Source organism: Lepidothrix coronata, unplaced genomic scaffold, assembly GCF_001604755.1.
Source record: "Lepidothrix coronata isolate B3197 unplaced genomic scaffold, Lepidothrix_coronata-1.0 Scaffold51, whole genome shotgun sequence".
NCBI lineage: Eukaryota > Metazoa > Chordata > Aves > Passeriformes > Pipridae > Lepidothrix > Lepidothrix coronata.
This window is the reverse complement of record NW_016690231.1, coordinates 866,811-882,472: the sequence shown is the minus strand read 5'-3', so window position 1 is coordinate 882,472 and position 15,662 is coordinate 866,811. Positions and strand designations below refer to the sequence as shown.

The following is a 15,662-nucleotide window of genomic DNA, read 5'->3' as shown; positions in this document are numbered from 1 at the left end:
AGGCCCTGCCCAGCCATCCCCAGGATCCCTTAGTGCTACATCCCTCAGGATCCCCAGGATCCCTTAGTGCCACAGCCCTCAGGAGCTGCTGGCCCTTGGTGTTCCCTGGGACACAAGCTCTGGAGTTCAGCAGTAGGGGCAGGACCACGGGGCCTCTCTGGCATGAGGAATTGTCTGGCTGCTTCTGCTTCAAAAGCCCCCAGCAAGGTACAGGAACGAGGGTGTTTTTCTGAACTGGAATTACCTCCCTGTGGCAGGCAGGGAACCACTGGTAGCATTATTCGTTGGGGGTGTTGTGTTCCAGCCTTACCCAGCAACTTGTGTTTTGCTGTGGATAATTAGGCTGACCTGCCAAACGTGCGGAATTTGAGATGCCGAGGTGTATTTAGCGAAAAAAACCCATCCTAAATACTGCCTTAGAAGCTGAGCACAGAGGAAGGTAGTTGAAAGGGGTAATGTGTCCCAGTTTCTGCAGTTTGTGTTGACCTAAAATCCTTAATGATGGAGTCTGAAAACAGATAACAAAATCTTTGCATCTTTTCTACATTAATGTAGCTTGTGACAATTCCACGTTAGCAATGTAGAGAAAGTACTGGGTTAGGAGATCAAAGCACCATCTCCTGAAGCTAATTCAGGGAGTAAGCTGGATGATGGCTGTCCTCTTCCCTCACTGCATTCCTTCGTGGCTCACACAGAAAGAGGCAACACGCAGAAGATGCAGTCTGGTTACTTCTCTGTGCTAGGAGAGATCTACCTTGAACTTGGCAAGCTTTTAGGCTTTCTCATGCTTAGGACAGTCTCTTGCTAGCAATGGTTTTCTCTTGTAGGAATGCAGATCTGTACCGTATCTCCCTCATTCTTCGTTTTAGAAGCAGCCAGAGGATAAAAACTAGTGCAGTGCTCATTTGAAGTCAATATGCTCTAGTTTGCAATTTGCTCATGTGTAAGTGCCCAGCTTTTAAGGTTTCCTTTGCCCACAGGCAGTCTGAATACAAAGACAGACTATTTTTATTTTCTTTAATAAAGTATTACAAAGGTTCAAAGAGCAAAATATTTCTTTCCACCTTCCATCTCCTACAGTTTATTGTCAGAAAACAGACTTTGCCTCTGAAAAGTCTTGAGGGGAAGGAAGAGCTGTGGCACCTCAAGTGCAGCTGGAAATGAAGCTGGTGGATGAGATGTGTGGATGTACCTGTGTGAGAGGAGTGGGAAGGGCCCACCTTGGAGCAGTTCTGGCATTCCAGGAGAGTTCTACAGGGACAGGGTGTAATGGAAAAACCCTCTCTCCATGTGACTGGTTTGTTTCTTTGTTCTTGGCAAGGCTGGGTTGTGTGAAGGTGAATGGAAGTTCTGGTCTCTGCTCTGTTGCAGTATTGTGTAAACTACTCTCTTTAGAGGAAAGCTTCACTGTGGGGTGGGGAAAAGGGAGCTGCAGTCAAAATACAGTACCTTCTAGAAAAACCTGGAGAGTAATGTATTTACCCCTGGAGCTAGTTCCTTTCTAAAGCTGTGGGCAGAAGACACAATGTGACATCTGAACCCTACCACAAAGGATTCAGCACCTATCATAACTTATTTGCTGTTAAAGATTAAATATTGCAGACTGGAAGGAGTGATTTTCTTTAGGACTTCAGAAGCCTTATTCTCGTTGATTGATTCTGTTCCCTGAGTTACTCTGTGGTTTCAATAGAAATGGAAGTGGTGCCTGCTCATATCACCTCTGGTGATCCGTTCATTACCTTGGAAGGCTGTCCAGGTTGCATTTTGACTGAGATGATTGCTGGAGGCTCCTTGTCATGCTCTTGGTTAATATTATTGCTTACCTGAAAATGAAAGCTGCTTCCTTACTGAAGTCCAGGTTCCAGAAGGTCAAAATACAGCTGTAAATGAAGGAAAACTGAACAGGCATATCTCAGCTTGTTTAAAAGGAAATTATATATCATGGAAGAAATAAATGTGGAGCTTAATGAGACCTCAGTGCCCAGTTCCTGCTCAGCAGCACAAGGTCATTGGGGGCCTGCCCAAAACATGGCCCAGCAGAAGGGTCAGTCTGAAGATGGTAGCTCAGATGATGAAATGCAATTTTTCTAAGTAAAATGGTACGAAATACTGTATGGTTCCCTGGTGAAGCTGCTCACATGTGGAGAATATTTAAACCTTTATGTAATTAGGCTCAGCTCATGCATGGCAACAGTTTCATCCCAACTATTTTTTTTTCCTGTGATGTGAAGAAGTATACTGGATTTGTCCATAGTGTTCTCTTGGGGGAGGGTGTGTTCACTTGGCAGTTTAGAGCTCTGTGTCATTGTGTTTTGTTTTAAAATATATATATATAAAAAGGTATTTGTGTGTGTATGTGTGTATATATATAGTCCTTAATAAAGGATGTTCTTTGAGTGCCTTTTTGACAGGATGTGCCAAGAGAAGCCCAGCTTTGGCTTTAAGGCCTTTGTAGCCAGATCCCTTCAGGGTTCTACTGAAATGAACAGTCTGTCATTTTGTTTTACGTGGCTGAGGATTCATAATGCTGGGGAAAAGTCTGACTTCTCAGTGTGTAAGCTGGTTCTTTATTGGCCTCTTGCTGTGGAGCTTCTGAAATGTGTTCATCTTCCAAAGGGAGCTTCTGTGATTTCTGTGCTGGAACACACAACTGCATGAGGAAAAGGTTCAGATGTTGGTGCTGCCGAGCAGCAGAGCGTTCTCTCTGGGCAGCAGCCCTGCAAGAACCTGCCTTTGATCTGCTTGCTTTCTGTTTAGTTTTCGTTATGTTGTCTATCTGTTATAAATTTTAAATAAGCTTATAACCAGTTAGCCCTTATGGACTTAGCAAAGATGTGGGAAGGGAAGCATTTCACGGAATTCAGCTGTTAATCTCTAGCCATCCATTTCTTTTTGGGAAGGGTGTCCATTTAATTGTAGGTGTTGATGTTTTATGGCCTTCTCTAGTCTGCAACTGAGTGTACTTTTTTACCAAATGGAAAGAAACTTTTAATGGTGTGTAAAATTAACTGCTCTGAAAGCAGAACTGAATGAATGTTTTTACAGACAAAGATTCCACTGCTCCTATGCTGGGCATCGAAGAGAAGGCTTAAAGAGTGTTTAAGTGTAAGGCAGTGGTCTGTTGCCTGTAAATATGAAGTATTTGATAGATGCTTCTCATGATTTCTGTTTGCTGCACTGAACCCAGTCATACCAGCATAGTTGCAGAATGCTTCCCTGGGACAGTAAATACTCCTTTCTCTGAGTCTGTACTTGCAAGTTTTTGGGTAAAATGTGTTTTTTCAGTTGAGGAATCTGAAATAAGTAGAATAGTTAACACCATGACAGTAGAAGTGAAAATTTCAATATTTTTTTTTACCTGCTTCTTTAGGAACAAAGCCCCAGTAACCAGACCTCGATAGCAATGATGCAAGAGCCTCAAGAAATGGTGGAAGAGACAGTTACTGTGGAGGAGGACCCAGGCACTCCCACCTCCCACGTGTCTATTGTCACTTCAGAGGATGGAACCACAAGGAGAACGGAAACCAAGGTGAGGGGTTAATAAGCAGGGTGGAAAATGGCAGAATGCCACCTAATCAAGAGACAGAAATAGCAGGGAGCAGCCTGAGTGATGACAGTCGTGCTGTGGTGATCCTCAGGGATTTCAAAGTGGTGTTTGCCAGCACAGCTGAGTTCGGGGCTTTCTCGGTTCCCCCTCTGTGTCCAGCTCACTCCTTATCAGCTCTGCTGATACAGCTCTCATGGAGCTGTGAACTGAGAGGAGAAATTATCCAGGTTAACCAAACAAAAACACTAGAACCCCTTCTCAGGCTGTTTATTCTTTTAAGATTCACTTTATTTTACTGAAGCAGCTCACAGCATTCCCTGCAAACACACACAGTGATGGGAGAATGAGATGGTTTGGTAGGGCTTGGCTGAGGAAAATGTGCTTGGAAATGTGTCTTAGGTTAGTGATGATCTATAATATCAGTATATGATTTTGCATTTGTCCTTTAGAGCAAGAAACAGCCTGTGTAAATAACACCATAGCATTTAAATTCCACACCAGTTTTGTGAATGGCATTTTCCTCCTGGTGCACTGGGAAAGCTGGGTGTGCTCCCAAGTGACCTGTACCTCAAGTCTGACTGGATTACAGGTGTTGCATATGTTCTAATTTTCTTGATCTGGTTTTGTTCCTTGTGTGAGGTAATTTTGCAGTCTCTGTTGAGCAGGTGCTGTGTGTTCAGAGCTGCCTTGTGTGCTTTCAGTACAACTGGAACATTACAAAGATTAAGGGTGATTCCCTTTTTAAAAACTTCTAGACAAGATTGATTAAAACTAAAAAAAGGGAATTGTCCAACTGCTTTCTGTGTTAAAAGGAGTTGAACAGAGGTCACTGCATAAATCAGTGTTTATTTTTACTGGTGTTCCAAAATCACAGTCCTCTAAGAGACTATTCAGGACATCATATCCTCAGGTTGAAGTAATTGAACATTGATTTCCTGAGGTCAGGTGGGCCTGTACACATTATAATAAACTGAGTATCTGGTTTAATATTTGTTACAGTTAGTTAGAAGGTAAATATAACTGGCCTGTTTTCTCATTGTTGGAAGGAGATGAAGATCTTTAAATAAAAATGAAATGGACAAACAGTAAGACCCTACATTTTTATTAGCTCTTCAAATAATGTGACGTCTGTACTTTGTGACTTAGTGGAAGAAATGCTGGTTTCTTCCTAGTGGCAGCAACAACTGTTATTTACAGGAAGGAAGTGACAAAATTACAGTGGTGATGGACACCTTTTTATATGTACTAATAGTAGCACATAGTTTTAGGAGGCTCTAAGTGCGGCTATGCAAGGGAATAAAATTATAGCTACAACTGTAAAAATAGAGGTGAGGCCATGCAGTGGCCCCCAGATAACAGGACCACACGGAGTGCAGCAGTTTGTCTGAAATAGTGGTGCCACTGATAGAGCTGCCTGTCTGCCACAGCACAGAAGGGGCAATTCTCTCCTGTGTGTCAGGTACCTTCTATTTTCCCATCTTCCCACAGAAAATGACAGTGGCAGCTTCAAAACAGGCATTGTATCTGCATATGGGAAAGGAAAATGGGAAAAACAGCAATCCTGGAGCTCCTGTTCCATCTCAGAGAGCGAGACTTCCTCCTGTTCCTGCAGGTCACTGAGGCACTGCCGGGTGTGCAGGACGGGGGGAGGCTGCACAGCCCTCTTACTCTGCTTTGTGGTGCTTCCAATAGTGCCACTGACTCCAACTGGTGTACTGCCCAGAGCTGTTCCCCAGTAATTCATTGCTAAAAAGACCACCCAAAAAAAAAGAATGTAGAAATGCAGTTGTTGAGCAAAGTGATTGTGAAATGTCCGAACACAGGCAGGGCTGGCTGAGCCCTGACTGCCAGAAGGGGGGCTGAGGCTCTGCTGGGCTGGTTGTTGCCTCTGAAATGGCTTTGTTTTGACTCTTCCTTGCTGTGATAAAATGGCACAGGTTTCACAGCTCTTAGATATGAATCTGAGGTCAGATTTTATAATTTTTTTCCATCACACTGGTCTTCAACTTGCGTTTTGTTTTGGTAGGGACTGTGGAAATGAAAACTGTTGTCGCTGGGGCATAGTAGCATCAGTTAATTGTCCTGTAGTTAATTGGCATCAACACTGTCATTTCTAATAGATACCATCATAGTGCTTTCATAGGTCATACTGTTATGTGAGAGCATTACAGAGAAAATGAAGTGTTTGGTAGCTCTGTGCAGTGGCGAAATTCTGACTGCTCAGATGAGGGTGGTGAAGAAAAGCCTCTCCCTGGGATGGGAGCTACAAACACGTGGCCACTGGGCATCTACAGTAGGATCTTTGTTGAGCCCAAAAACTGCAGTTCTGTGTCTCTGCCTGTTCCCCCACAGATTTAAAAAAAAACCCAAAAAACTAAAAATAATTAAAAAAAATACCTACAAACCAAACAAAAAAAACCCCCCACATGAATCTTGCCTTGCTTTTAGTGTGCAGGTGGAACTTGTCCTTCTAAAGGAGCAACATATCTTATGGTGGGAATTGTCCCATCTCTTCTGCAGTAATATCCAGTCTGGCACTTAATAAGGGCAGTGTGTAAAGTTGAGGTGGTCACAGTCTGTTCAGGGAGATTAGGAGGGGTTGGCTTGTGCTCAGCTTTTCTTTTTATTTTGAATGATAACCTTTCTATGCTCTACATTGCTGTGCTTGCTCTAGGCTTTTTTAAGGAAGGGTTTAGAACCTGTTTTTATTTATCTGTAACTAGAAGGCTCTCCTGGACAGTGTCAGTCACAATCTGCAGCATATCTGTCTTGCAAGGAAAGTGGCAGCATGAGATAATTCCTCTGTCAGAGTAAATAACACAGGTCATTTTTTTTTTTAAGAGCCAAAAAGACCAGAGATGTTTTCCAAATGTGTTCTTTCTTTGCTGGATAGTTTAAGTGGGGATTAGTCAACCCAATGCCATTTAGGATGTGTTTTTGGATTCTTCAGAAGGAAACTGTCACTTAATTTTGCTAAATTGTGTGAATCTCCAGCTTGCTGGAGAGTGATGCCTCTGAAATTCTTCCTCCTGAAATGCTGCACAGCAAAGGCTGTGAGCGTGAAAGTTCCTGTGTGCTGCTGTTCTTTATTCCCTGCTCCTTCCCCCGTTGTTACAAACCCATCATTTATAGAGGTTATTCTTTTCAATAGTGTATTAAGTAAACAACCTTAATCTGGAGGCATTGACAGTTTTGCTGTGCTTTTCCCCACATCTTTGGAGATGCCTGCAGCAGTGAAGCAGGAAGAAGGCGTAATAGAATTTAATATTTGACATATTTTAAATAGGGAACATCTGCCTTTTCAAAATGAGGTACTTGTGAGTAATTTTCCCCTACCTGTTATTCTCATAGTATTATACTAAGTCCCTGCGTAACATTCACTGCACAAAAGATGTAGCAGATAATACTTCATTTCAACTTTATAATATCTCTGGAAGCCAAATACCTATCAAGCTAAAGCAGTGAAAGTCACCTTGGGGAGAGACAAGCCCTTCTTGCTGCTGGCTGGAGCACTGCCAGGAGTTAAAGGGAGCCTGTTGTAAGTGGCTCAAGAGAACTCAGTGAAGCAAATTAGACATGTGTGTGCTTGTGTTAATGTTGGATTTTTTTCTTTCTTCAGGCACCTTTTATTTTTATCATTGACATGCTGAAAGGTTGGAGAGATTTAGGTCACTGATATTCATTGGAATTGATGTTTTGTCATAACAAAATGTGAAGTCCAGTCCATATACAAACTGTTTAATTTGTACTCCATCCATTTTCCTCGTGCTTTCCGACACTCAGCAGGTCTGGATCTTCCCCAGCAGTGATGAACTGCTGCTCCCACCTCCTGCACCTGCTCTGGGAATCCCCAAAGCCCTGGGCTGTGGTGGTGCCCTGAAAGGCAGGGCTTTGGAACTCCCACGGAAATTCAGAGCAGTTGGGTCAGAGAGCAGGAAGGGATTGCAGGCAAAGTTGAGGGCCCTTTCAAAATGTGAAATGTTAAGCTTAAAATTGAAGGGGAGAAATTTGAGCTGTTGTTTTGAAAACCTACTGGGTGAGTTCTTGCCCAGCATTTAATAGAAAGGTAATAGCTTCGGTCTGATGAACTTTTACAGTCTCTGGTTCAAAAAGAAGCTCTCAGAAATGTCACAGTGCTTCTCATCTGATTCCTTCTCATCTGGGTTTTGGGTTATGACAGTTTCCACAAAATTTTTAGCCCCGTCAGCTTTTATAATGTACTTAACTGATTTAAAAAAAAAGTAAAGGCAAAACAAAACCAACCTCAACACCACAATGGAAGGCAGAATTGTAGGTGCTGGTTAAGATGACTGTGTTTGACCATGGTAGCCCAGTTCAGCTGAAATCTCTGTACTGTCTTTACTCCTCTGTGACTGAGCCCTGGGAGGGATCTACTTGTGCCATATACATCCAGTAAACCCAGTTGCTGGACAGTTACATGTTTGTTCTGCCATCCTTCAAGGCAAATAGAAAAACACAGAAGCTGCTTCAAATGTGTGAATATTTCCTTTATGTTCTGTTGGCAAATGTATTTCCAGAAATAGAATTAGTGAAAACATTATCATGGGGCCTGTAAGGGGATTATTTAATGAAGTAATTGCTATCTGGGGTTGAGGACAATGGTAAGGTCAGTAAACCTGAAGTGTGCTAGATTCTGGGGGGGGAGCAGCAGTGAAAACACTGACTTGCAGGATTTGGGCTGCAGAGGCCTGAATAATTAGGTAGATTGGAACTTTTTATACTGTAGTTGAAATCTTAATATCTTTACAGGGAATAAAAAATTACAAATATATTTTAAGCCTACTCTGACAGGCTTTTCACAGGGAAGTACTCTGGAGCTTTCATCTGCTGCTCAGAGACTGTAGCTTTGAAACAATTGAGCATCTTTGATTTGTCATCGGGCTAAAAAACCCTTTTAAGCAGGTTTTCTTTAGAGATGGAAAGTAAACAGAGGAAGTCAAATTGCACTTTCTCAAAGTAACTTGTACCTCTAAATTTTTCATTAGAGCATATCTGTAGTGAGGAATTTATGCTAATAGATCTTTCTCAAGATTGGGTGCATCTGGAGGATTGGGTGTCACAGAGAACAGCCTGCTGGGACTCCCATTTGGAAGAGCTTCGTTCTCTCTGGCTGATGCATCAATATTAAGGAAACCACAAAAATGTTGGGAGAGAAGGCTGCTATACTGTCAGCTTCTCCAGTCTGCCTGTGTTCTTCAAGAAACATAAATGAAACGTTCCCTTGAGCAGAATTTCCTGAGATAATGATGTTTGGTTTGTTGGTTGGGTTTCTTTTTTTGCTTGGAAACCTAATAAATGGACCTTCCTCTGTGTGCTGGCTAATTGCTTCCAAAAAGCCTCCCTTTATTGTCCTGTCAGCAAGGAAGTCTGTTTATCACATGATAAATCTTCTGTCTCGGTGCCTATCCCTGACAAATGAGGCATGAGTGCAAATACTCCCTGTCTCTCCAGATATGACTCTGATTGCCCCACCATAACACCTTTGGCATTACTGAGTGCTTTTGTGCTATGAGAAATGTGTACTTTAATGCTCGAGTGAAATGTTCCTTTTTATGTGTCTGACAAGGGGGTTTTGATTGTCCTGATTCTTTCTGTTTGCCAGTAGGTGCAGCTCTCAGAAAATAAGAGGTGAAGCTGTGCTAACGTTGTAAACTTGTTCTTACATGTGCTGCCTGACTCCAAGTGTGGCTTTTTGACTATCCACAGCTATTGAAAGCTTGTCTGTGCTAGTCTTGAAGACAGGAAAAGAAGGCAAATTGGGAAAAAATTGCAAAGGAATCCCTTGGGTTATTTAAAATAGTAATAAAAGGAAAAAAAATCTTTGTAAATACTCTGTAGAGTGCCAGAGCATGGTGAAAAACTCATTAAGTGTGAGTGGTAGGTCACACATTGTCTAGGAATTGATTTTCAGTGACCTGAAATTCTTCTTTGTCTTTTTTGTATCCATGTACCCACTACTGGAGACACTGTCCTGGCCACAACATTCCTGTGCTGTGTTACCTCCTCCTGCTTGGCAAAAATGAGCCAAGCCTTTGTCCAAGGATCCTGCAGGTCAAAGACGGTCCTTCTGTGCTGTTGCTGCAGCCAGATGAGGGGTATTAGGGACTAAGTATTGTCTGAGCTTAACAACTTCATGAAAAACTACACGTGACAAACTGTGCCAACATGGCAACTTGTGTCTTGAAAACCAGTGCTTGGAGTTCCATTTGTTGAGTGGTGCTGGAAGAAGGAGCTTTGGGGAGTTGTGTGAGGGCACTCCTTGGCATCACAAAGCTGCCTCGTTGTTCCATTCTGGGAAAATATATCCATTTCTGATTCATCAGATTGTTGACGTGGTACCTCAGTTCCTGTCATTCCCATTACTGGTTCCCAAATTCAAGTACACAAAGGCCCAGCACTTCTCGTCCAGCTTTGTCACAGCTTTGCAAAACTCACAAGTGCCAGGCCTGAGAAATGTCGCTTTTTCTGCCCTTAGAAGTTCACTTATGAACTTACTTTGAATAAAACTGTTGTTTCAGACTCCAGCAGGAGAACACTGAGCTGTGTTGCTTTGTGTGTATCCTCTTTACAAAGAGCCACTGTGAGCTCCACCAACTCTTTCTGTCTGCTCAGTGCTGGCTGGGTTGATAAATGCCCTGACAGTGGTCACACTGATAATGGAGTGGAGAGGAGTACCGTGCCCAGGTGACAAACAGAAACCCCTGCTGCATTCGGTGTCATGACAGAAATGTTTAGTTTCTAGTTTCCTTTCTTCTTGTTATTAAAATTGTGCTTTTTAGAAAAGGGAGAGAAGATTGAAAGACAGGGAAGAGGGCATCTTTCCTGGTGTTTTCTTGCTAAGGAAATCAGTAGGGTTGAAGAGGAGAGCTCTTTCAGCTCTGGCTCACATCAGACACCAAGGTCATGTTGGTACCTGGCTGTGCTGTGTTCAGCACGTGATGCTGTTGATTATGCTGCTGCTGGAGAGCCATTTGTGCTGCTTTCAGCCTTGGAGGATTTCATTACTTCATTACCTTGAAGTATCATTTGCTCACAGATGTCTCTAGGAAAAGAAATGCTGTTTGGGTGAATTTTTTTTCTGTTTGGGGTTTCTGTGTGAAAACATCTGGCTAGAGGACATATCTGGAGCCACTTCAAGAGATGTACTCTAATTATTTTGTTTTGCAGCAGCTTGGCTTATCTGTTGCCAGTCTAAATGTTTAAATTGGGGGCTATAGGTCAAAATATCTATTTGGACTTCAGAGCCATTGGGTGATCCAGGATTGCATGTTATAGTTACCATTTCTCTTGATATACACGTTTCATTCTGAGGCTTACATGAAGAAAAGTGTGGTTGCTGATGCTTAGTTACGTCTGTAATACTTAAGAAACCCAAAATATCTGTCAGTTTTCTTTTGTGCTCCTCCCCTGCTGTGTGTAACACTGGTGGGGGGGGTGTTGATTCTCCTTCTCACCTTTGTGGGTGTGCTGTTATGTTGCTTGGTTGGGTTTTTTACAGTGGGCTGAAAGTCAGCATTTTCTAGGGTTAAGGTAACTTTTTATAGGTTAAAGTAACTTTATTAGGGCTAGGGCTGCCAAGGATGGATTGGCCTCTGCCAAATTTTGTATTCTTCTCAAAAGAGCCTTTGCTGGTCACTCTGGAAGACAGTCCAGACAGCTGATGGACCCCAGATACCAACCCAAACAGAAGGCCCTTTGCTAGTTTGGAATAATAGTGGCTTTTGTCCAGAACTGTCTTAAACAGATCACCAGATGTTCCCACGAAGGGCGGAACGTTCTTGCAAAGTCTTGAGGGGTCTGTCCTTACCCTTTAGCAAAAAACCCTGAACACAAAGGCCCTCTGGACACTTAACCAGTTTTTGTCAGTTCTCTGTTGAATGAAATGTGATTTATGGAAGAAAATATAAAGATGTATTTGTGGACAGATTTTTTTTTAATGTTTTAAACAATCTTGTCCAGCCCAATAAGTTTTCCCAGGTGGTTCCGGTTGCAAAAACACTGTGGTGTTAATATGTTAGTCACCAAAACAAAGGAATGACACGTAGCTGTGGTTGCTCTGTGGTGCCCTCCCCGTTTCACTCTTCAGCTCCCCATGTGTCTCATCACGTTGTGCAGCAAGGAGCAGGTTAACACATGTCCTCCCTGCCTCTTCCCAGGTCACCAAAATGGTCAAGACGGTCACGACCAGGACGGTGCGCCAGGTGCCGCTGGGCCCGGACGGGCTGCCCGCCATGGACGGCTCGTCGCCCATGGGCAGCTACACGGACTCCATCGACAGGAGGTACCTCAAGAACGGCGAGCGCTACATCACCCCCCAGGCGTCCTCCACGCTCACCAGGTCCTACAACAGCTACAACGACTCCTACCCCGAGAGCCACGAGGGCCAGTACCGCCCGTACCTCGGCCACGACGGCTACGGGGACCTCTCCGACAACTACGGCAGCTTGTCCCGCGGCGTCGGCTACCGGCCCCGCTACGCCTACGTGCCGGGGAGTGCCTACCGGCCCGACGATGGCAGCTTCACTCTGCCAAGCAGGAGGGACAACTACGGTCCCGTGGCCCAGCCTCAGGTGCCGGTGGGCAGCAACGCCGACCTGAACCGCTCCCAGCCCGAGCGCTTCCAGCCGGAGCCCTACGGACTGGAGGACGACAACCGCAGCCTGGGAGTGGATGATGAAGGCTATGAATTGGATCCTGATTACTCCACTGTGAACAGGAGGACGTCTGCAGGTGTGCCAGAGAGAGGGAGACCTCACAAAGGAAGGTAAAACCCCTTTGTTCCTCGCAGTGCTAACCTGCTGCTGTTTGGCTTGTTCGATCACGTGCATTCAAAGTGTTACTGATCTGGTAAGTTCTGGAGTTATGTGACAGAAAAACAGTTTGCCCCCGTCATTAGCCCATAAATGACTGCAAAACACACATGAAGTACAAAAGAGAGTGAGGGTAGGGCTCAAGAACCCTCACACTGTGTTTCTGGGCTGCTTAGTTCAGATTGATTTTAGAAAAAAGGATGATCTTGTACAAGGGGGCTAAGTTAATTTTTTTTCTTTTCTTAAAAAAGACTTGTGACTGCATTGTGTTGTCTTGGAGCCATCCCATACTAGCAAGGTGAAAAGAGGGATTTGTGATCTGTGAGACTGCTGGCAGGTGTGGCTGTGTGCATATGTGTCAAACAAAAATCATGAACAGCTGGCTGGGCTTGCAGACGAGCTGATACCTGCTGCTGAAGGGGTGCCTTGCTGTATTAAGGCTGTCTTGGGAGGTGTTGGCAGCCTCAGCCCCTGATCCTGTGCTAACCACACGCCCTCAGCTGTATGACCAGGTTGTGCAGAACCTCACAGATCTGCATGACTTGGATCATTTTTTCGTCCTGTGCCTCTATAAAGGGGAGATAAAAGTATCTGTGTTGCGTTTAATGTAACTAAAGCGATGAGTCACAAATGACTTCTGGTTCAGCCCAATTTCTAGGGGATGTTCTATTTTATGCCATGTTTTTTGATATTAGTTGTTTATACTGGGTTCACAGATATCTGCTCTTGCATTTGAGGAAAAGAATCGAACACCCCCCAAGCTCAGGGAAAGAGTCGTGTTGCTCAGCCAAAAGTCATCTTGTACGGACCTGAAAAACTTGTAATACTTTGTTTTCCAAGGGGTGTACAAATTCTGCCTGTGCCTGCATGAAGTCATGTCCTCGTGGTTCATGTTTTGATATGGATTTAGTTCTCATTCCTTTCCTTTTAATTTAGAGCAGTGGCCAGAGCTGTAAAGAGGGTCTGGATCCACTTACTCTGTGTGTGTAGACAGTCTTCAGACTTAACCCTTCTGCCCTGAGGCTTTGCTCTGTTGGCTGTGGTGGTCACTGGGGTCTGGGGAGGCCTTTCTGCTCTCCTGGAGTGCTCGTGCTTGGAGGTGTTGCCTCATTCGTGCTTGCATAGCTCTGTCTTCCTTCCTGTGTCCAGAAGTTCATTTTAAAGCTAAACAGAATCAAACATTTGGAAATTGTCATCTATATTTAAAAAAAAAAAAAAAAAAAAAAGGCAAAAACCTAGTGCAAAGGTGTTGAGGTATCTCCCAGAGCACCCTTTAAGTCCCCCTGGGATGTCTTTGACCTTGCAAGCTTTGCCACCAGTGGAACCACATCCATGTTTTACAGGGCTAAAGGGAACATCTGCACCCAGTGGGTGCCAAAATACTGAGCAGTCTATCAGACTTGAATTGGTGCTCCTCTGCCACTAAACAAGTTTACATTTCTCATTTAGAAACAGTCAGGTATCAATGATTTTAAATTTTTATTAAAATTTTTCAAACTGTATGCAAGATGAATAATTAAAAGTATTCTTAGAACCTACTCATTTGCATTTTAAAAGTTTTTTTGTTTTTTTAACATCCCTTTGATTTATTGTTCCTTGCACTTTGGATAGGACCAATTCACAATTTTTCTATTACATTTCTTTTGTTGTGTTTTTTTCCTCATATTTAATATGATCAAGAGGCTTTGACAAATAATTAGCCTGACTGTGGCAGCAAACTTTAGCTGTTGAGAACATAAGAAGATTGTGTGAGGGCCTATTCATAAGTAGTTACTTTTTGACATTTCAAAGAAATACTTGAACAATTCAATAAACCTGCATTTCAGATATGCTACTGATCTGCAAGAAACTGAAGACTACAAACAGTGCTTTGTACTGGATGAGGGTAATTACTAACTTATTATTCCTCTCTAGTTTTTTTTAAAGTAAGTTATTCCTGTGAAAATGATTAACGGAATGTGATAAATCGGTGGCATTTCTGATTTCCAAAGTTTGTGTGTGCAGAGCAGGTTTAAGAACAGCCCTGGTAGATGTTCTGCATTGCACCAGCCCTCGGCTTGGCCACCTCATCGTGTCACAGATGGAATTCTTGCGCTGACCGACCCGCTGAGTTCTCTCTCAGTTCCTTCCCAGTAGCTGCTGCCCCATTTGTTAATGGTTTAAAGGCAGAAGAAGAACCTTTCCTGTGAGTTCCCAGGCTGAAGCTGTTCTGGGTGAGGGGGCTGAGTGCAGGTTTCTCCTCAGAGTCAGTGGCACTGAGTGGGACTCCCTGTGAGAGGAGGGGGCAGCCTGGCTGTGTCTGGGGGGATCCTGCTCAGGGGGATTGCAAGTACAGATTGTTCTTCCCATGCCTTGGCTGCTCACTGGATCACAGAGATAAATAAACACCTATTGCACTTCCCTTCTGTCATCACCAGCCTCATAAGCTGCCTATGTTTAGTTTTCAATTGGGGAAAAATGTGCCTCCTCACAAACATCTACAAATCCAGAGAAATGCACAAAGGCAGATATTCCCTCTGTTGGCTCTTCTGTGCTTGTGCCTGGGTTTCTTTCTTGTTTTCTTTTATACTGAGTCTCTGATGTCAGATATATTACTTTCTGCAAGAGTACCTGGTACTTAATGTTCTTTCCCTCAGCCTGTGCTCTGGTTTGGTGTAAGTCAGGCTGCATAATAAATTGAGGGAGTGAAAAGCATTTGGGGTGTATAATACTGATTTAATACTACTCAAGTTTACTTATGAGGGTAATTACACATCTTTAATTGGGTTTATTACCTTTTTTCTTCATTTGATGGGTTGCATTTATTATATTAGGAGGTGTTTTACTATACCAGTCTTACAGTGTTGCTAGATCTGTTCCATACAGTCCTTTTCAAAAGAGAAACGGAAAGTACTGGATATCTTTTATTCACAAAAGGCATCCCTACTATTATTTGAATATTTCTTGATTATTAAATTGATGAGCTGGGAAAAAATGCTAAGTCATAATTCATCTTGTTTATTTAAATTATCTTCTGTTCAGCTTTTCCTTGCCTCTGTGGTGATTCCTTTCCGTAGTGGATCACTGCAGTTTGCACTTGCAGACTCTGGAGCAGCTATTGCCAGTGTTACCGTTCCAGACTAGACAGGATATAAATTTTTTATGTTGACTAAATCAACAACAAAACAGTTTTCTGCTGTTAAATTTTCCGTGTCAGAAGCCTGATCTAAGAGACTGAAACTACGTTTGGTGGTCATTTCATGGTCCAAATTATTATTACCATGAAATGAGCCAGATTTTAGATT

General features: G+C 43.2%; 1 protein-coding gene across 19 annotated transcripts in view; it reads left to right on the top strand.

Annotated features, from left to right (window-relative positions):
• The window catches only part of ARVCF (armadillo repeat gene deleted in velocardiofacial syndrome), a 245,961-nt gene that overhangs the window by 154,886 nt on the left and 75,413 nt on the right, over positions 1–15,662 (top strand). For 18 of the 19 annotated variants that reach the window (XM_017815425.1, XM_017815421.1, XM_017815422.1 and 15 more), the window contains 2 exons: positions 3,371–3,529; positions 11,725–12,332. In XM_017815425.1, coding sequence (XP_017670914.1) covers positions 3,371–3,529; positions 11,725–12,332 — 767 coding nt within the window. Of the gene's footprint in view, positions 1–187; positions 208–3,370; positions 3,530–11,724; positions 12,333–15,662 lie in introns of those variants that run through there. The other variant, XM_017815438.1, reaches the window with a different exon arrangement.